This window comes from Vidua chalybeata, chromosome 6 (genome assembly GCF_026979565.1).
Source record: "Vidua chalybeata isolate OUT-0048 chromosome 6, bVidCha1 merged haplotype, whole genome shotgun sequence".
Classification (NCBI taxonomy): Eukaryota; Metazoa; Chordata; class Aves; order Passeriformes; family Viduidae; genus Vidua; species Vidua chalybeata.
In genome coordinates this window covers 35736480-35757543 of record NC_071535.1, presented here as the reverse complement: position 1 = coordinate 35757543, position 21064 = coordinate 35736480, and the positions used below count along the sequence as shown (strand labels likewise).

The following is a 21064-nucleotide window of genomic DNA, read 5'->3' as shown; positions in this document are numbered from 1 at the left end:
CTCTTCAGACTCGTCCGTGCTGTAAATGGACGCCCCCTGCAATGCTGATACCCTGACAGTCTGTTGTTACTGTTTATAAACTCATACCAAAAACATGCAAAGGTTCACTGTGCTCACTAGCCCGCTGCTAAGGATTCAACAGCCCCTTTTAAACATATCCAATATACACAATGACTACTTCCAGTTGAATTTTCATGTTAAGAAATTCAAAATAGCCCCCCAAAAATACAAATCAAGGGCAGTGAAATGCCCAACAGCTTCTGGAACAGTGAAGCTTGGTTTTTTTTGTTTGTTTGTTTTGTTTTGTTTTTTTGTTTTTTGTTTTTTTTTTTTTGTTTTGTTTTGTTTTTTTTTTGTTGTTGTTTGTTTAGTTTGCAATTTAAAAAAAGCATTACTTGTTTGCATTTTAGTATTAGTGACAACTTGGGGCTTGGACTTGAATGTAGTTCTACTGAAGTTTCACCACTAACCAGTTTCACATTCAATTGCTGAGCTACTTCAGTTGACTTTTTCTAGATTTTTCCCCCAGGTTTCTATCTTGCAAAACTTTAGTCAAGAGAAAACCAGAAAACATGTACCTACATTAACATGTAGTCACCTGTGTTCATATTAATACGGTTGCATGAAAACATGGTACCATCCCCAGTGACTGTATGTGGTAAAGCTGAACAACATGGGCACATTTCACCTTGCTGTATCTTCAACATTTTCGCTAATGTTGATTTGGGGGTATTTTGAAAGACAAGTGTGTGCTCCAAAGAGCAGCTTGTTGATACTTCCCTAGGCCAAGGACCACTCCAATCTTGTTGGGGAAAAATTAATACCAACTTTAAGCTAAACATTAAAATAAGAACATCACATGCATAGCTGTGCTCTCCGATCCACAAGTATCACTTTCCAAAGCAGAAACATTCACATTTGCACTAGCATTAGTGGAAACTTCTGTAAGTGGGGACCTTGGGGTGGGACTCGATGTGCACAAACATTTCCAAGCCAGTTACCCCTTTGCATATTTTTCTGAGGGGGCATCCATAAGTATAATAAAAAACAGAAACTCATACTTACATCCTATTCCATGTTACTTTCCAAGCTGTGAGTTTCATCTTGCATTAGTCACCATATGATCTCTATCATAATGGTGGGGGTCAATGAATAGATTAGCTTTATGGGAATTTACAGTTCTTCCATGCATCTAAAGTTTGGTAAGTCTGGTAACCACTGACCTAGTTTTAATCTTCCCCCACTCTTAACTTAGAACTATTAAAATAAAAGACTTTAATTTAATTCACGTTTCATCTCTTCATAAATCTTGGATAATGTTACAAATCTACCTAGAGAAACACACTCAAGTGTATGTTTTATACTGTAGCCCCGTTTAGCCTTCACTTATAAATATCTTGACTTAATGTATGTGTAGCAACTTAAGCTGCCTTTATTCATGCTGAAGTGAGAAGACTGAAAAATACTCAGTAGCAATCAAAGTCTTAGTATAAAGATGTCACGGGCCACTTTAACGTGGCAACTGTCTTTTTCTGACTTGTAAAGAACTACATGTATATTAAACCTAATACAAACATAATTTTAAGTGATATTGCAATGTACTGCTAAATTTTTTAATAGTGGTTTTTTGGATTTTGAAAAAGCCTAATTTGTATCAAGTGCAAAAACAAGAATACTACCTTGTGTGTGTCTCTGAATTTACTGATCTCTCTTGATATCAGGTCTCTTTTGTCTTCCTCCATTTCTATAGCATTTATATCCTCCTAAAAAACAAGGGGGACAGGAGTAAAAGCATTAACCGCCATCTGTACAGACATAGGAGAACAAGAGAAAAGCTGAAGGTTAGAAGTTTTCAACCAGTCTTGCAAGAGATAAATAAAGTCCTTCTGCAGTACCAAACCTGACAGTCTGATGTTAATGAGTGGAGAAAAAAAAAAAAATCAGATGGACAAGAGTCACAAATCTGGCAACTAGCAGTAAACATAGTCATTGTCAAAGCCTACAATGTAAACGAACCTTGGTGATGAGTGGATAAGGTATCAGTGGGGCCACTGGAAATCTGCGGAAAATCTGCGGAAAAATCCACGGAGATTTTTTTTTTTAAAAATTGATTGCACACTACTCTGAAAAACAATGTTTTGTATGTTTGTACTACAAAGCAATATTGTATTGCTGTGATCTCATTTCTTTGACTCAACAAAGTTACAGAAGAACCTCGCTAATTCTCCCTTTGCTGAACTACTTAAAAAACACATAGTGATGTCTCATGTTAGTAAGACTTCACTGAATTACTGTACTACAGGATATTAGTATGCTATGGTAGCATCAGAAACAAGGCTAAGCTACACTTGCCAAAACAAGTAAGTATATTTGCAGTGGGTATGTCTTGATTTTATTTACTCGCTAATTCGCAGAATTTGGTAGATTGCACCTGCTCTTATAGTTAGTGCGAATTAGCGAGGTTCCCCCGTGCTTGAAATTGAAAACCAGATTCCACTCACTCTCAGCTCCCCGCACACATTTTCAACTCCCCCACAGCAGTCATGCCTTCACCCAGAAGAACTAACAGCCTCTGCTGCTAACACCAGCGGGAGTCATCTCCACACCAAGCCCTTCAGGGGACAACAGCCCCAAAGCTGGTGAGTTTCCACAACCCCCCTCACCGCCCCCACAATATATCTGCATCCACCTTCCCTTTCCCCCCCACCCTCAACAGTCTTTCTCTCCCCTCTCCTTTATGGACAAGAGAACAAGCTAGTACCATCTCTTTACTCCCATCTCTATCCACACAGGCCAAAGAAGGCAACTTCCAAGTTTCTTGTCTTCCCTCCCAGTATGGGAAGGATGATGGGGTTCAATTTCAACCCACAAGTGCTGCGTATTTTAAAAGAGCTCATGTGGCTACTTGACTAGCTCAGATTAATAAAGTTCTACACAACACAGAGCTAAGCGAATATCGCTCTGTCACAGGGACATACCCAGCACCCAGCTCTTCATGACTGCAAAGGTCTCTTACAATGTTTAACTACCTGGCATTTTTCATGGCCGTATATATGTATATTTACCCACAGGACAATACATATTGTAACAGTGCTTGTAACAAAAAAATACAGCTGATAGCATTAGACAGTGACTCATTTGCAAATTGTCATCAAAGAAAACATCTTCTCCCAAAGGGAGGGAGAGGAAAGAAAAACAAATTCTCAGCTCAGCACTTTTATACCTCAGGTTGGCCATGACTAACAACATTGCGGGAAGTTAGACTTGCTCCCCGAGGGAGATATTTCTTGCACCACATTTAAACTCCACAAGCATTTGAAACTGCATCATTGCCTTGGAAAAGGTACTTTGCAGAAGACTTAAGTGGGTAAAAATCTTGGTCAAACAATTTTCCAATCTCTTTCATATAAGGTGCAGAATAGTAGGTGGGAAAGCCCATTTTCCCATGGTTAGAAACTTTGCTGGAAAAGCTAAGTCTGAGTTTGCTTATCCTTGTTCCCCCTTCTCCATTTTATTTCAATCCATAAAAAGGTCATTCACAGAAGCAGGTCTAAACCAGAACATTCATTCCTGCTTAACACGTTTTTTTTTGCATTGCACAAGATAGGAAAGCTGGCTGACCAAATCCAGCCAAATTGAAACATGTTTGAAAGTGATTTTGTAAGGCAGGAAGATTACAATATGCCTTTCATCCCTGAAGGATCCCTTCAAGGACATATACAACTAATGAAGTGCTTCCACATATGGGTAGACAGCAGCAACCAGTTGGATCAAGGCACACTACAAGAATGCATTCTAGAAGCAGAGAGAAGTATTTTGTCAAAAACTACCAAATTCGTGGCATTACAATAGTGCCCTGGCATCTTTCACTGGAAGTGGATGGTATGCAGGAACTCTTTACAGTTGTTTTTAAAGTTCTTATCTGAAAAACCCTATATGCACATACAGATTAAACTGCACTAAATTCAGTATTTCCACCTTCAGAGGGATGAAAGGTCGGTTCAGTCCTGCCCAGATTCAAACCTGTTGTTCCAAGAAGTTTATGTGCTTAAATCCCTAAACCATCCTGAAGGGATGGTGTCTATAACTGACTAGCTTTCAGCTCAAAAAAAAAAAATTTAAAAAAAACTGCTGCTGACATCAATGCTTGTTGATTTGTTTTCTCATCAGAAGTTTAGGTTTAAAGCATTTGCACAAGGTTTGGCCATTATATAAAGGTGAGTTGAAGAAAAAAAATCTGTTTTGTCCAAAATCAAAACACATACGTCCTCCTTCTTTTCCTTTTTCTTCTTCCTGGGGTGAGAGTCAGATTCCTGGGAGGGGGCATTGAGCTCGCTGGAATATTCTCGTATTAAGACTTCAATGGCCCCTTTAATTATCTGATCTCTTCTCTTCGTTTCCTCATCCAGTGCTTCATCATCATCATTTGTTGTCTCTGGTCTGGAGTTCTAAGGAAAAATGGCAAAGTAACAGGACTTAATAAATTGAGAGTAATAGTTGTTTTATCAGAAGTTCACCTTACATCATCACATTCATGCCCCTACAGTACTTACTATAAAAAAGCAAAACCCCAAACAAAAAAAAAATATACAAAGCCATAAAAAAAAAAAAAAAAGAAAAAACAAAGAAACAAAGAAACAAACAACTCGCCACATGAAAACAAAACCATCTACAAATACAAATACAAGTAATTATCAATTGCATTATATTAGCCAGATCTTTTCACACTGGCAATATCACAGTTTATTGCAGAGTTTTATGGAATGGCTGCAGAGAGCAAGTGTAGGATTGAATAATAAAATAACATACTAAAATAGAACAGAAAAATGGTGATTAAGGCAGTAGACAGGAAAAGAGAGAGTATCCACACACTCCCAGAAAGGCAATCACTACAGTGCAGCTCTTGGTCAAAAGTTTTGCCTTTTATGTTCCAGAACTTCAAGTCACTTCAACAGCAGTTGCTCCAAGCCTTCTACTTAAATGCCATGCAATATGAATGCCTACCTAAAACTTCCAAGCTGCAACTTCAAATTGGAGAACTATATTAAAGAAACATGATTAGGGAAAACATTCCTTGCACAACAAATAATTTTTAAAATTGTTGATCAAGTACTTTGCAGTTCCTCATCTTTTTGCCCCTTTCAACCTTGTAGGGAGGAAAAGGAACACAAAGAAGTGCCTTTCCCTAAATATTACATGAAAGCATAGAAAGATGATGTGCACACCAAGCAAGGTAGCCCACCTCTTGATCCCCTGAATCTTTTAGAAAAATGGAATCTCACCTGAGAATCCAGCTGGGTATCCCGTCAAACGATAGGTGTGGGTGGAGTGAGGGGAAGGGAAGGGTCGGATGGAGCAGCAGCTAAGAATGAGGGGGAAGGGAGGATTCAGTTGGAGCTGAAGAAGCTGCCAGGCCAAGGAGGAGAAGGCTGAAAAGCTAGAAGGTGGTGACAGGGGGTGGAATTGAAGAGAGCCAGGGAGAAGAAGTGATCAGGGAGAGCAGCTAATAAGACAAAGTTTGCTTGGTGTGTCTCTGTATGAAATTGTGTTGTAGTTTACATGTTTGATTTCTTAGTTCAAAATACTTGAGAAAATTTGAAACTTTTGGATCCAAGTGGCACCAGAACACCAATGATGGTATGAATAGAATTGCAAGCAGTTTGATTACAATGCACTTCATCAATACTCCTCAGCAATTCACAGCCTTTCTTTGCACCACCACAAAAAAGATCAAAAAATCAGCCAAATCCACTAAAACCCAACAAAAACCATGGAGTTAATCTCATTCTACCATACAGTTCTCACACAGTTGCTTTCATCAAAGCCACAAACAGTACCCGCTGCTGTGCTACCATAAATCCTCCCAGAATGTCTGTAACTCACAGAAAATAAAATTAATGAGATGTACAAGAACTCCAGAAATACTTCAAGCTTGTTTGTAACATCAGGAGTGAAGCAGTATCACAGGTGATGCCAACATGAAACAAGGAAGTACAGAATGAAAGGGCAGTCCAATCAAGCCCTTACCTAGGCTAAGAGCTTGTACAGTACTCGACTCAAATCTCAAAAATTAGCACTCTGCTTTACTAAGCCATTGGATTTCATCCCAAACACAGGGTATCCAGTCAAAAATATGTCAAGAACTTCAAGTCATCATTATGCTTCTACTTCTGGTTAGGGAAAATTAAATAAAAGTATCTGTGTTTCCACTATAGTCTACATACATTTAAGAAAAATTCCAACCTGAAATGTTTAAAATTTACTTGCTACAGCATGATTAGAATTTTTAGTTTTCTAAACTAGAGCTTCTTCTCACTTTGATTTTACAGAAAAAAAAAATTTGGTTTGAAGTGATAACTTAAAGCACATACAAAACTTTAGGAGTTAGAGACAAAGCCCAACTTGATTGGGGTTGAAATACAGCAAAGGTTTCTTTCAGCAAAGAAACAGACACCATTAACTTCAATGCAAACTTGTCAATTGAGTAACTTTGCATCTCAGTAAGAATTCAACATACCAAATATCCGCAATTATTCCAGAACAGATCTTTAGCTTTGGAAAGTACAAAAAGCAATTTTCCCCTCTACTAAATGTCTGAAAGCAGCCCACTGCCTGAGATCTGTCTCTTCTACTGCATGATCCACTTCTTTCCTTTTCATTTATTTGTTCCAAAAGATCATCAGCGGAGGGGAAAGAAACCAGAATTCCCCTCAGACAGCAAATTTACAGATTGACAGAGTAACTTCTTCTAGGGTTTAAGCACTTTCTAAACAAAAACGAAGCAACAGAATCGAAACATATAGCACCTGTTACTACACTTTATAATGAATTACAGAATTGACTCTAGAAATGTACTGTAGTTTGCAGGTAAGTTCAAACACTATGGAATTAGGAGCTTACACTTCTCTGCCTTACAACATATCTTCAGACTCACTAATGTGATTCTGGCAAAATCCTAAAACTAATAAAAGACACAAAGTAGTAGAAACTGAGGCAGGCTCACAATCTGATCTAGAAAGTAACGTTACACTGACATTCTACTAAAAGAATGCAAATCATACATTATAGACATACCCCGTTAGATGCCTTTTTCTTTGCTTTCCATTCATCTAGCTGAGCCTTTGTCTTTGCATCAACTTTGACCAGCAGCTTCTTCTCTCCAATCTGGAGGTCATGGAGTAGTCTCAGTGCTCGTAGGGTAGAATCTGGCTCTTTGTACTCACAAAATCCAAAGGCTGAAATGAATGATTGAAATGAGAAGTAAACACATTAAAGCTCTTCAGGTAATTTACTTTGTTTAAAAACGTGTTTTAAATCAACAGACTTGGAAGGCAGGCACTTGTTTTTAAAAAGCCGGAAGTACACATCATAAAAAACCTCAAAGTTCACTCACTGAACTCATCTTTGATATAATTAACAGTCCAATAAAAGAGATGGAACCAGTACACACATTGTAGATGTCCCATCCCTGGAAACTTCCACAGTCAGGCTGGATGGGGCTCTGAGCAACCTGATCTAGTTGAAGATGTTCCTGCCCTTCAAAGGGGGTTGGACTAGATGAACTTTGGAAGGTCCCTTCCAATTCAAACTACTCTATGATTGTGTTTGTAAAGCTTTTGACACATCTGCCTTAACTAAGAAATGCAGTCTATATGATGACATCACAAGTGGATTTGCAATTGTCTGATGACCAAGACCATCAATCAACAGCTCACTGTTAAACTAGAGGGAAGGGTTTCAAACTTTCAAATATTTCAAACTAGGTTCTTCACAAGTTACACAGAAGTGTTAAATGAGAAAAACATTTTTGACAGCAAAATAAAAAAAGCATGAGATATAAAAAAGCTGAAGGAACTGAACTACATCCTTAACAAGAAAACCCCACAAAACTAGCAAGATACAAAAACACAGCAAAAAAATAGCAACCAAAATTGTTTCCTGCAGTCACTGCGGAAAAGGTCACAAAAATGAAATCAGTTCAACTTGACAATAGGAAAGGTAAATTATACATCAGGAAAACCTTCTTCATAGAGAAGGACAATACATATTATTGGAAGTGACTTGAAAAAGTGTTAGAATAGTATCTTCCTTTGAGGGCTAAGTCCAAACTGGCTAAGCTTTGTCAGAAATAGTCTATAAAATCATTCAATTTCAGAAAAGAAAGGGAAGCAAACTAGGCTCCCAAGACATTTTTCCATTTAACCATTCTCAATTCTAACATTTTATTCTCAATTCCAGAAAATATTAGCCCTTTACTAGAAAGCATTCTGCAGCTATCATATTACAGCATCTTAAAATGTAAAATGATTAAGAACAGCAATATGTCATGATATTAAAATACTGCCAGCTAATAAAAACAAGAGTATATCTAGAGATTTTGAAAAGCATGAACAGTTACCTTGAAGTTTTCCAGATGCTCCCTGCACTCTCTTCCAACTCAAAACCAAACCACATTTCTGCAATTAAGAGAAGTATCATTAATTATTATATTCAAAACATTACAAAAACATGACCACTTTTGGCAAAATAGTAAAAAAATTAAAACAGGGTAAACCCTACTAAAAATAAAATACGTCTATATTCACAGACATCTATAGTGTAAAAAAGCTGTACTCTTCATTATTGGATTCAGGCATGGTGGACTGCTATTCCAGTGAGTGAGAATAGCTCTGTGTTTAGTTTCAATACACTGCTTGTGGATCCTAACTTTATTCATCAGCCAGGGATGAAATTTAACAAGCAGAATGCTGTACTTACTGCTAGAAGCTGCCGTATGAGCATGTCTGAGGCCTTCTCTGAAATGTTGCCTACAAAAACAGTAGTAGTGGGACCACAATTTTCATCATTTTCTTTGTTCTTTAAGCCAGGATGGTCTTTTCTGACTCCCAAATGTTTTCCAACCATAGACACTGTGGTAGGAACTAACACCTATAAAGAGGAGGAGAAGTTGTAAAATAAAGCATTGGACTGGTTTGCTTTTTTATTTAAGTCTACAAGACATGAGACTCAGGGATGCACACTTATTTCAAATTTGAATTTTCATATGAACCTCAGTTAGGCTTATAGAGTAAGACACCAATAAGCAGTTCAGGCTTTAATACTTTCTACAATACAAAAAAACATGGCCATTTTCTGGTAAAGGAAGATAACAAAAAGTGTAACTTAACACAACCAGTGGAGGTCTCAAGGTGATCATACAGTACCATTAGGTATTATTTCTCCTATAAATAACAAGTTTGCAACATTTGAGTCACAGGAAGTTGAATTACCTTACCTAATAGTGTAAAAACCAAGCAGTGAATAAAAAAGTAACTCTGGCTCAAAGGCTTCAATGGACACAAGATCTTAAAGCTTCCACACAGTGAATAAATACTACTACTTTATTTAATAAACACAAAACGCAAAGCCTCTTTAGGTTAAGGAGCAAACATCTGTAAGTTAACTGTACAAGATAGGCAGGATCGTCTGCTCCATTTTGCTACACTTCTTTGACCTAAGATTTAACAGTTCTTATGCACAGTCTCTCTTCTCAGAACACTTTCTAGAAGTGTCACTTACCAGAAGTTATTCTAATCACAAAACGGAGTAATATATTTGTTTCAGTATCTCTGTCTTAAACACACTGAACATACCCTCCAGTAGGAGATAATACAAGCTATCCAAAAATTCTGTATTTTGGGGAGATTTCACTTCTGCAAAATCGCACAAATGGCAACTACCTTGAAGTCAAGAAGTAACATTTATATTTTAAAGAGCACTTTTTTCCACCCAAAAATCATAAACCTCCCTTCCAACTTGAAATTAGTAAGATAGACAAAGAAACCTTTCATTTGCTTTTCCACAGATGGATATTACATGCAACCAGTCCTTTTCCTGCAACATGGAGACAGCAAGCTTATCTATAAGCTTGTCAAATCACATGTTTTTGGACAACCCAGCAGTGCTGTGTGATAGCCTTATAAACCTGGATGAGGTAATGCCTCCAGGGTACTGTCAGGGCCACAAACTCCAGAGTAAGAGACCTAGAATGTCACTGATCTAACTGTACTGCACAGGAAGAGCACACATGATCCAAAGGCAAAACCTAAACCACTGTCTTTGAGAGAAGTATGTCTTCTTGCAAGAACAGTAATTGCTTCACCTCTGCAGCTGGTGGCTCCAGACATTACTTCAAACTTTGCCTAGGTCAGAAATTAGCATAACATTTGCACTATAGTTGCATTTAAAATTAAGCATTTTTTTTTTCATAGTAGAATTCTGACAGACTAGAGCAAAACAAAAACACTGTTGACATATACCAAGTTTTACTCTCAATTTTATTTGGCTATAATCTCATCCCTTCTGTAGTACTTACAGTTGGAGCAGGAGCCATAATGCCCATTGGTACAGGAATCATAGGGGTCCCTGAGAAAGACAATACATTAGTATTAGTCTGTCCTGTTGAGAACTTATTAATACAAATTAAATCATTGCAGACATGATTTTCAAACTAGACAGCAATTTTGGTCAAATAAAAATTTCACTGATTACCAGTAGCTCCTCAAGCATTCCAACAAAGTACATATATCATAGGCATCCTAGTCACTTTCCAATATTACCATTTCAACTTTGTCACACACAGATCTATTTTCAGAGCATATTCAAGACACAATATTGTTCTAAAAGACAGTGGGGTGACAATTGAGGCAGGGAATTCCTGAGAGCAAAGGCAGCTGATGCCCTACAGATGATCTCGTTCCCAGCTTACACCATTCCCACAGCGAAATTGTTTCTGCATATGGCTTTAGGGATGAGATCCTGTAGAGAATGGCACCAGGCTTCATGACACTATTTATGGAATAGCTTAATAAAGGCAGCATAAAAAATCCTCTATTGAAAAGCTGCTGAATACTTCACTTGGCAGTCTCCAACACCTAATTTAGAACAATATTGTATTTTAATAATATTCATTAAGTAATAATAAATAATATTTTAAAATTAATATTTAATCAGATGAAACCAAGCAATACCTCTTTTACACTAGCAAATTCACTGGCAGCTTTAAGAGCTTTAAGATCTTACTTTCAAGAGCCAATATTTGATCATAAGAAAGGCTCTTTATCTTTGCATGCCAGCTGCTACAGGTTAAATATATTAAGTGAATGGATTTCATCAAAACTACTTGTTGGCCAGCAGACACATTGAGACTTGACAATAGCGAAGTCAATCTCATGCTCTTCACAGGGATCCTACATCTCTTTTTTTATTCTACAAAAAAATTCCATTGTTTTTTTCATCTCAAGCCTTCCCTTTTGATTCTTCTCTTACTGCTGTATTCAGAAAATCCTAAACTTCTGCAACCTACTGCCCCCTGGATTTGTTCCCCCACTTTCTCTAGTGTTTAGTCTTGAAATACTTCTCCTCAGACATCCTTTCCATTTTTTTTCTCATCCACTCTGGTTTTGATTTATTTATGTTTTTGTTTTCTCCAGCTCTCAATTCTCTTCCTCAGTCCCTTCATATTAAGGTCATACTACCTCTTACTCCTCCAAACTAATCAGACAATCAAAACTGTATTGCTCTCCCATGTTCTCAGTTTTAATACACCATGGCATTTCACAGACTGTAGCAAGTACTCCCCAACAAGACTGGTTGTGCAGCCCTATAATTACTATAACTATCACAACCACTTTTAAAGTTACAGCTCATTAAAAACACTTGTGTTATCACTAATAATTCTATGAAATTCTATTCTATCACTTTAATTCTATGAAACTATCTGCCCAATGTTCAGCAGAAGCCAGAAAAATCCACTGAAATATTGGGCATTGTCAGGAAACATAATGACCATAAAGGCATCATTTAGCTGCTAAAAAGCTTGGTGAACCTACAGTTTTGACTAAGGCCTACAGACCTGGTCTCTGCAACCCAAGGCTGCCCAGCCTCAGAGAAGAACACCTACATGACTTCACTGGTGAAGCAGCTGCTTTACTAGGAAAGGCTGCACACTCTGACTCTTCAAGTGTGGAGGTTTGCAAGGCGTGGAACATGGCTGAGGTGTACAGAACCACTAAACTCAACTCGCCCGACTCCCACATCAGAACTGGGGCAGGAGGGAGACACTGAGTAGGCAGTGAGTTTAAAGACAGACTTAAGAGTAAGAGAGTAGCACTTTTCACAGCAGTTAATGAACTTCTCAAATTTGGTTTAAGAGGTGACAGAGATGAACAGAGTAAAAAAATTCCAAAATGTTCATAAATGACAGGTCCAGAAAAAGACAAAGAACAACCAAAAGATCGTCCTCTAAGATCCCTAACACTACAGGTATATGAAGGAATAGACTCAGAAAGCAGACTCTAAATACTGCCTTCTAGTCACACTGCCCACACAATGCATCAGCCTATATGGACTGCAGGTCTGACCTACTACAGCATTTCTGGCATGCAAAATGGGTTTTTTGACACCTTAGTGGCATCCTATATTCTTCAGAGATTTATCAGAATCACCTCCTTATCAAATCTTCCACACTAATATTGGGAAATGCTAGAACTTCCTGGTTTTAGCAACTGTATTTTTAAACAAAGCAAACCACCTTTCCTAACTTCATTATTATGCAAGCAAACTAGTCCACCTGGAACTCTTAAAAAAATTACAGGCTGAGGTAGCTAAGACATGATTTTTTGACCAAATAGTTAGCTAAAGATAATTCTGTAAGTCACTAAAATTGTGATCTTGCATATGGACTAAATTCAGAACAGATTTCATAAAATCTCTGTGGCATTTTCAGTTCTACTGATTTGCTTATACTAAGAAGTGAGATCCATATCCTCTACAAGTCAATATATGTTGTCTGCACAGGTAAACAAATCATGTTTCTCTTACGCAGGGAAAAATCTGGTTCTCACCTAAGACCTTTTCTTAGCCTTTAAAGCCTTTAAAGGCTTTTCCACTTTACATACTATTCAGATTCCTAATACTAAAATGAGACTATTTAAACACAAAAAGAGAACAAAAATATCTTTGTCACACATGCTAAGAAGCAAAATGTTCAGCTCAGAAAACTGTATCAGGCATTTTAAAATATATTTCAGAAAGTTATTTTTTGAAGTATCTGGTGTTTTATACACTAGTATACACAAACTGGAGCTAGGAAAAATAAGAGGTATGATTTTAAAATTCAACCTGAAATTTTTGATGGCAGGATGTTCCCTAAGCAAGAACTCTTGCCTTTATCAGAAAATAGGTAACATCTTATGGTTCTCTAGAAAAATGTTTAGAAAAATTAATGCAAGTAAAGATTAGCCTGATAAATGATGTGCAGAAATCTTTTTGTAGTTCAACCATCTGTTTTTTGAATGCCTCTATTGTCTACAAAACACTCCTGCACAACACAGTTTAAGACCATACAGACAAGACAGGAGTTATTTTCTGCAGCCCTTGTGATGAATTCTGAAGAGGTAATTCTCTGATGCTTTCCCCTCTCCCACTTGCTCTGTGGTTTCCTACCTCAAGTCATCATTACATATACTCACAATGTACAGAAAGCGAGTCGCTCCACCAAGACCCGCAAGTTAAAATCTCAATTCAAAAAAACCAGAGGCTGATCTTACAGAGGAAAAAGAAAAAAGGCAGGAATAATTTTGGGAAGATTAGAAGAAATTATAAGGATAACTGTAAATTTGCAAGATGTTTGGAGGAAAGAATATAAGAAGCAAAATAAAAGAAAGTGGGACATTAAAATGGAGAAAAACAACTCAACAAGTTGGACCTTCTCTGAAAGTTACTCCTCCATTTTCACATCACATGTACTCAGCACACCCAAGAGTTTCCAAAGGCTACTACAATGCATTGCTGTCAAAACAGTGGCTTTGGAACACCAAATATAAACAGAAATCACCACTCAGCTTCAGTCTTGAATAAAGGCTCAAGAAAAGTCCAGTCTTTCATTTCTGGTCAAAAGTAAACAGTTTTAGGTAGACCAAAAGGAGCTTGCTTACATGACATGATCTGTGGGAAAACTAGAAACTCAACTGCAATGTATACAAATCAGAGTTACTGAAATATATTATTTACACAAGTTACTGGCATCTAAAGGAATTCAGAATAATATAAAGAAATTAATTTCTACTTCTATATATTAATATAACTTACCAGGAGGTACAGGTGGAGGAAAACCAGGAAACTGTGGAGGTGGGATCCCAGGGGGAAGCGTTGGGATTCCCATAGGAGGGCGATTCAAATGAGGTGGAAAAGACATTCTTGCAGTCACAATCTGTCAAAAAGACAGAAAAGGAAACTTGTACTAGTCAGTTCCCAAACGTAAATTACAAAAGTAGCGAAGTGGTAAATGTACATAATTATTTTAAATTTCTATATGGACGTTCAACAACAAACTGAAACTAATTTTTTCAACTTTTTTTTCCTCCAACTATTCATTATGCTACAGATGTAGTAAAAGTCTTCTTTCTCAATTAAAAACAGCACTTCTAAGGAAGTGTTTCAGAATGAAATGAAAAACAAAGATATATCTGACTCCTCATACCAATACAGAGCATTTAGCAGTTTGTACAGTTTCTTTAAAATAAAGCTATCTTTGCAGTATTTGAAAGCAAAACTGATCTTGTAACACATTTTCAATAAAGCAAGTAGTTCTGTTGTACAAGAAATGATCACACACAATACAACTGTAGAACAGGACACCAGAAAGAACTGGGACATGGCAATGCTCAGCATTAACAGGAGTTGTATTTAAGATGACATTGGGGAGATTCTCAAATTCCAGCAGAGAGAGAGTTAAAAGCTTGAAAAAGGGTTCTGTGATCTATTTTTAACTTCCCAGTCCACAAATCTCCTAGAGCACAACTTGGACATTAGCCCATGAGCTGAGTATCAACATGCTCCCATGGAGAGTAAAGATCATTTCAAACACCATTTTCTATTCAGATTATTATTTTACATGCATATTACTGACCCTGAAACAGATACAGCCCAGTCATAAAACACTCAAGATCACCCTTAATACAACTAAGGCATGCATTCGTGCTTCCAGTAACCTTAAACAGTCAAGTCTTCAGGGAAGGCTGGCCCTTAGTTTTAAAAAAAACAAAACTGGTCACAATATTACTGCTGAATATATACCCACATTCACACTGCAGTGAGGAAGCATTGGAGAAGTTCACACACAGTGGATCATGTGGCTATGAATCACAAAGACACAGTATCACAAGTGACAAGAACCCAGTTAGCTGTGGGCAGAAACATTTGCGTTTCTCATTGGACTCTACAGCCTGCCTTACAACCTACAGTGTCAAATCTGCACTGCAACTGCTTTCCAAACAGGCAACCAGGAGTCAAAATTGATACAAGTCTGTCTGGAGAAACAAAGTTATGGTGAGAAAAATTCTGATACATACAACAGAACTGTAGATTGTAACATGCTTTCTTCAAGCCAGGAACACAATGGCACTGAACACACAAGGAATGGAAAACAAGTTTTGCTGGAGACAGATGTACCTTCCAGACTTGTTCAAGAGCAAGCCATTAGTCTTAAACACTAGAAGTAAAAGACAGTATCAGTACTCTACCATAATAGCAGGTACATCTGAAAGATCTAAAAAATTCTAATAACAGAATCACATAGAAAAACTTTATTCCCTCAGATTCTGGAAACAACTATGAGAGATAAACTTATATAGCAGACTGCAAAGGATGAAAGAGAAACCCAGATGTATTTGGTAATACCTTCTAACACCAGAACGTACTTATTCTGGTCTAAGAACACACATATAACCCTATCACATAATTCATCCAAGGAAACATTTACAACTACATCAATTACAAAAGGTATGTAATAAGGACATTCGTTAATTGATCCCTAAGGGCATCCATCAAATATCTCACCAGGCAAAACAATGAACACTCCTGTGACACAAGGTCTAAGATGGCAGAAGAAATAAGAGAGCAAATGCTAACATTTTTCCAACAGTTCAATAAAGCTTTTATGCAATCTAATAAACATAAAACCTCCCCCCCCCTTTACAATGCATATGCCTAAGAACGCATTTCCTTTTTGCAATTCCTGAATTTTTAAAACCGTAAAGGCAAAGAAAAGCAGCAAATATATATGCCATTGTATTTTTTAAGAAGTTGCTAATTGTCTCCTCAGACTACATGTACTGACATTCATCTAGAATCTGGAACTTGTATGGTATGGAAAGGAACAGAACTGCCTTATCTGCCTTGGTATCACTACTTGAAGCTTTCACACGCAAAAAAAATAGGCAACAAAAAACCCACAAAATTAAGATCTTTAAGGCTCCCAGTTCTTACCTACATTTCAAGATGATAAACACCTGGATAAAATTCAAAGCTGTTTTGGGGCAGATGGTACAAACAATAAGCTACTGGGTCTCAAATGGTTCTGAACAGGCTACAACAGAGTTGCATCATCAGAGGTCCACAAGATGTTAATGCGTGGTCTGTAAAACATGTAAGAATAACTGGGGAAGTAATTTTCCAGGCTGCCTGTAGGTGCAATCCCTTCTCTCGCTCTGATAAGCACTTTATCTGAGCCATCATTTTGGAGATGCCAACAAAAAAAAAAGCCTGGGGACTAAGAAGTGAATCCGTTCTTTGAATTTAAAGATACTGAAACATACCATAGCCAGTGGATGTTAAATAAGTACAGAGAAGGAACTGTTTGGTTGGGGTGTTTTTTATAATCTAAATTTAAAAAGCAAAGATTTAGCAGTCAATGAAGTTACTGTTGCTGCATAAAAAGAAAAAGGCAGTAAGAAGAGAACAAACTTAAGTCTTTCAATCTTTCAGGTAGATGATGTGGAACACACTGTTATACACAGTGCTTCAACAGTCCATTCATTTCAAAGCACACCCTTCAACTCTGCTTCCTGTGGCATTTAAGATCAAAACTAGAGCTAAGGAAAGCCTTGGCCTCTTTCTCACTACTCTGTGTAACTACTAATGTGAAACCAGCAGAGAGAACAGTTTAATTCTGCTTCCGTTATGAAGGCTGTGAGGACCAAGATACCAGGAGTGAGACTGCTCACTGGAGAAGTGAGAGATCTGGATGAGGAAGGAAGATGCATCCAAGATGCTACAATTAAGGGAAGTGCACAACACATTCTTTTCTGTTCGCAGTTAGAGAACACACGAAAAATGTAGATCCTCTTCCAACAGTCAGAGGGCTCTGCATCAAATTTCTAAGCAACTACAAATCAAAGGTTTGGTATGAAAATTTAGGAGATGCTAAGCTGGATCTATGTAGAATATACTTGCAGACATCTCAGGAACAGCATCTTGAACTTCTCTGCAGACTGTCCTCCTACCCTGCCAGTACAGTTCAGTGCTCAATTTCTGATACATTACTGTGATCTCAGGAATGTACACAGTGAGCTTCCAACTTCCCCATTTTATTCAAATGTCTAAGTAAAAACTAAACAGTCCTGACATATTTTTAAAACCTCAGCTGACTTATGGAAGTATTGCCTCTAATGAAACTGAATGTAAGCCACATTCTTGACAGCTGCAGTTTCACTAGCAGCTCTCTAAGCAAGAGTTTGACTTGTGTGAATGCAACAGTGGTCACAAAAATACAGGAGAAAGAAAAGCAGTGATCAATTGGCCTGATACCACTCAAAATACTGAAATAACATCTCTACCTCCCAAAATGATGGATTTATGTAAAGTCTCAGACTCAAAATGCAGTCAGTTTAGGCTGTGTCTGTGCCAGCAAGACATAAATAGGAACAAATCTGTTAAACAAAACTAATCGGAGTTAAGACCCTAATGTCTCCACTACATGCTTTGGGGAGGGCCACCCCACTAAAACAAATGCCAGTTTGTAGGTATGAGTGCATTGTTGAATATATTTTCATCCAAAAGGAATCTAGCTTACCCACTGGAATAGCACAAACCAATATGAAATAAACTTCCTAAGTGATGATGACTGTGATACTTCCTTCAAGAGCATATCCTTGATCCAAGTGAACACAGTAACGTAGGTGCACACTTTATTAGCCTTGGGCCATTTCTCTAAGCTGCAGATTAATTATATCATGGATGGCAAACACCTAAGTTTAACTCTACACAGACTCAGCTCAAAAACAGCCTGAGCTACTAAGCAAGTGCTACATAAACACAGCTATAATATTCCAGGTTCAACTTTGGCCCAGAATGAACTCAGCCGCTTTCTACACTGCACTTCTGACTTAAGTCCTGGTAGAACCAAGCAACATGCAGAGCAATCTGCAGCAATCTTCTAAAACCTGGAGAGAGTACAGGGAAATCCATAGGTTCTAAGGTTAAGTTAAATCTACTGAGACTGGTAAATCCTGTCATGGTGAGATCCCTGCTGGGATGGAGCTCTGTCCACTAGGAGCATGCTGGCTCTGATTTACAACTAAGCAAACGCAGAGAGGTTGCCTTAGGGCTGGAAACAAGTGTCTGAGTCCACACAGAACTCAAAACTACTATGAAACAAGGGTCAACATCACACAGACACTGCTGCCTTGTTCTTCTTTATCATCTCTAGACTCCTAGAAGTCCCAATAAGAAGGGACTGAGATTGTACTGCTCTGGCTGCACTGTTAGCACAGTAATTTCTTTTTAAATCATAGTATTCTTTTAACCTTCTGTTTTACTGACCCCATTTTTTTTTAAACAGGGGTGAAGAGATATGTCATAAGCAGAATGTAAACTCAATAAAAACTGCTGGTAACAAATGTATTTTAAATTGACAATTCCATCATCTATTTAGGGCAGCATCATAATTCTACCACTGTTACAGGATTAATATCAGTATCTCTGTTTACACATCAGAAACTTTATATGTAAAAGTTTTATTAATTTAGAAACTTGCAAAACATCTTAACCAATTTCAAAGCACTGAAGTTCCCATGAAGCAACCAGTTACAATACTTACTACTGTTATAGCAAACAAAGTTAAAACCAACTGCAAAACCCTTCAAGTCTCAATGCACAAAATTCACATTTTAGGAATACATACATGAGGTGCCATAGCAACACTAACAGTATGGCTGATCTAGCTTGATTTAATTTTATCTGATTTTAACTTCCTTTCAATATTTCCCCAAAACACTTTTTCTGCACCACAAAAAGTCTGTACCCTTAGTCTAGAATAAGTTGCACAAAACAGTGCAGGCTGAAGAAAACATATGCACCAAACTCGTCTGTAAAGTCTGTACTCTCACACAGGCTTGTGTGTTGGTCTCTACACTACGGGTGGATATTTAAGCCATTCCATTATAAAAGCAACCTCCTAGTTTGTCACCCAACAAAGGAGCTGTTTATATTATTACTTGTCATCAAAAAAAGCTCCCTAAAAGAAAAATCTTCTATTCCAAGCCAACTGGTTTCCTCAGTGAAAATTACCACTTTCTCAGACCCCTACAGTTAGCTCCAAAATGGCCTGCAAGCCAAGCAAGATTTAAATGTTAAACACAACACACATGGGAAGAGATAAAATATAGATTTCCTAAACTAAGAACAAAAATACTAGTATTTGCTCTAGCTTGTTTTTCAGAGGTGATCTAGAAAGAGTTTAGTAACTGCTGTGGAATAGTTGCATCCCACACTGTTATTATGAAGCAACACAAAAAGCAACGTGTTTACTGCAACCAAAGCCTCAGTCCCAAAGCCTTTTAAGTAGGGGTCCATTAAGTATGTCATCAGAAGTTTAAGATATTTGATTTAACTCCTAATTCTATGCCTCTGCACCTACATAAAGCCCCAGTTAGTGAAGTAAGTGACTTTCCATTCTAACTTTGCTATTGACTCTTCTCAAAACAGAACCATGGCTGTGGCATTACAACACTTCCATGAACGAGCACTCAGAGGCAGAGAAACAAGCAAATACAACGCACTCCGATCAATGCCACTCCTTCACAGGGAAAGTAAGAAACGCTCCTATTCCTCCTGATTTGCTCTGGACTCACCCCATAAATGCTGATGCAATACCTGAAGCAATGCTTTCCTGCCACACACAAAAAAAGGACTAAAACTCAGTGTGTGTGTATTTTAGTCTGAATGGGCTAAGAAATAGAAAACTTTTGAGAGCTCACTTTCTCTACGGCCGTTTAAGACCTAAAAAAAAGAAACAACAAAACCGTTAGTTGTGGTCAGGATATTCCCTGTGTTGAAACAAAAAACTCTCCTTCAGGCAGACAAAGGTCTTTTTCTTCAACGGAAAAAGACATCATGAGAAAAACATGCCGTGTGCACATCACAACGGCTCCTGACACGGATGAATCATTCTTGATTATTTTACGCACGACCTGCTAACACGTGTTTTAAGAGGACCACGCCAACCCACACTAAGGACAATAACTTCCTTGTCGCAATATATCGCGTTTCCTAGCGTGATCGGTTTCCCCGACGTACAAAAGTAAAAATCCCACCCACAGTCCAAGGCGGCCGGGCCCGGGGAGCAGCGTCAGGCGCCAGCAAAGCTCCGCGCAGGTCCTGGTCCCGGGCGTGCGACGGGCTCCCCTCGCCTCCCGCGGGGCCGTTCCCGTCCCTCTCGCCGGGGAATGGACTCCTACGCGTCCCAGCGGGAGACGAAGCGAACGGGCCTCGCGAGCACCGCCCCGAGGCCGCTCACCCGTTCCACGCCCCGTCCAGGCCCGAGCTGCCTCCCCAGCGAGCGCCCGCCGCGGCCTCGGCCCGGTCCCGGCCGTGCCTCCGCCCAGCGGGCGGCCGAGGCGCCACCGCCGCGTGCCCTCCCTCCTTGCCTCACTCTTCCCCCCGCACCCCTCGGTTCTCACCCCTCGACTGCGGAGCGGGGCGGGGATGGCGCGGGGGAGGCGCTGGGCCGGCTGAGGCCCCGCTAGGCCGCGAACACACCGCGCCGAGCCGCTGCCGCCGCGCCGCGCACGGTCATGTGACCCGCCTCTTCCGCCAGCGGCCCGGCGTGCACCGCGCCGCGCCACCACAGAGGCGGCCGTGCCGGAGCGCCCCCGCTCGCGCCCAGGCAGTACCGCGGCCGACCATAGAGCGGCGGCGGGCAGAAGGGCGCGGGGGAGCCAAGGGGCATGCGCGCTGCCGCCAT

General features: G+C 39.0%; 1 protein-coding gene across 4 annotated transcripts in view; it reads right to left on the bottom strand.

Moving 5' to 3' along the window:
- The window catches only part of RBM25 (RNA binding motif protein 25), a 32958-nt gene extending 12096 nt beyond the window's left edge, over positions 1-20862 (bottom strand). The window contains exons 1-9 of one of the 4 annotated variants that reach the window (XM_053945115.1): positions 20781-20862; positions 14131-14251; positions 10355-10404; positions 8758-8928; positions 8399-8456; positions 7075-7235; positions 4266-4448; positions 2017-2070; positions 1680-1763 (exon numbers count right to left, since the gene is read on the bottom strand). In XM_053945115.1, coding sequence (XP_053801090.1) covers positions 1680-1763; positions 2017-2070; positions 4266-4448; positions 7075-7235; positions 8399-8456; positions 8758-8928; positions 10355-10404; positions 14131-14236 — 867 coding nt within the window. In that variant the 5' untranslated portion in view covers positions 14237-14251; positions 20781-20862. Of the gene's footprint in view, positions 1-1679; positions 1764-2016; positions 2071-4265; positions 4449-7074; positions 7236-8398; positions 8457-8757; positions 8929-10354; positions 10405-14130; positions 14252-20414; positions 20543-20780 lie in introns of those variants that run through there. The other 3 variants (XM_053945116.1, XM_053945114.1, XM_053945117.1) reach the window with 3 other exon arrangements.
- Between the last annotated feature and the right edge of the window lie 202 nt (positions 20863-21064).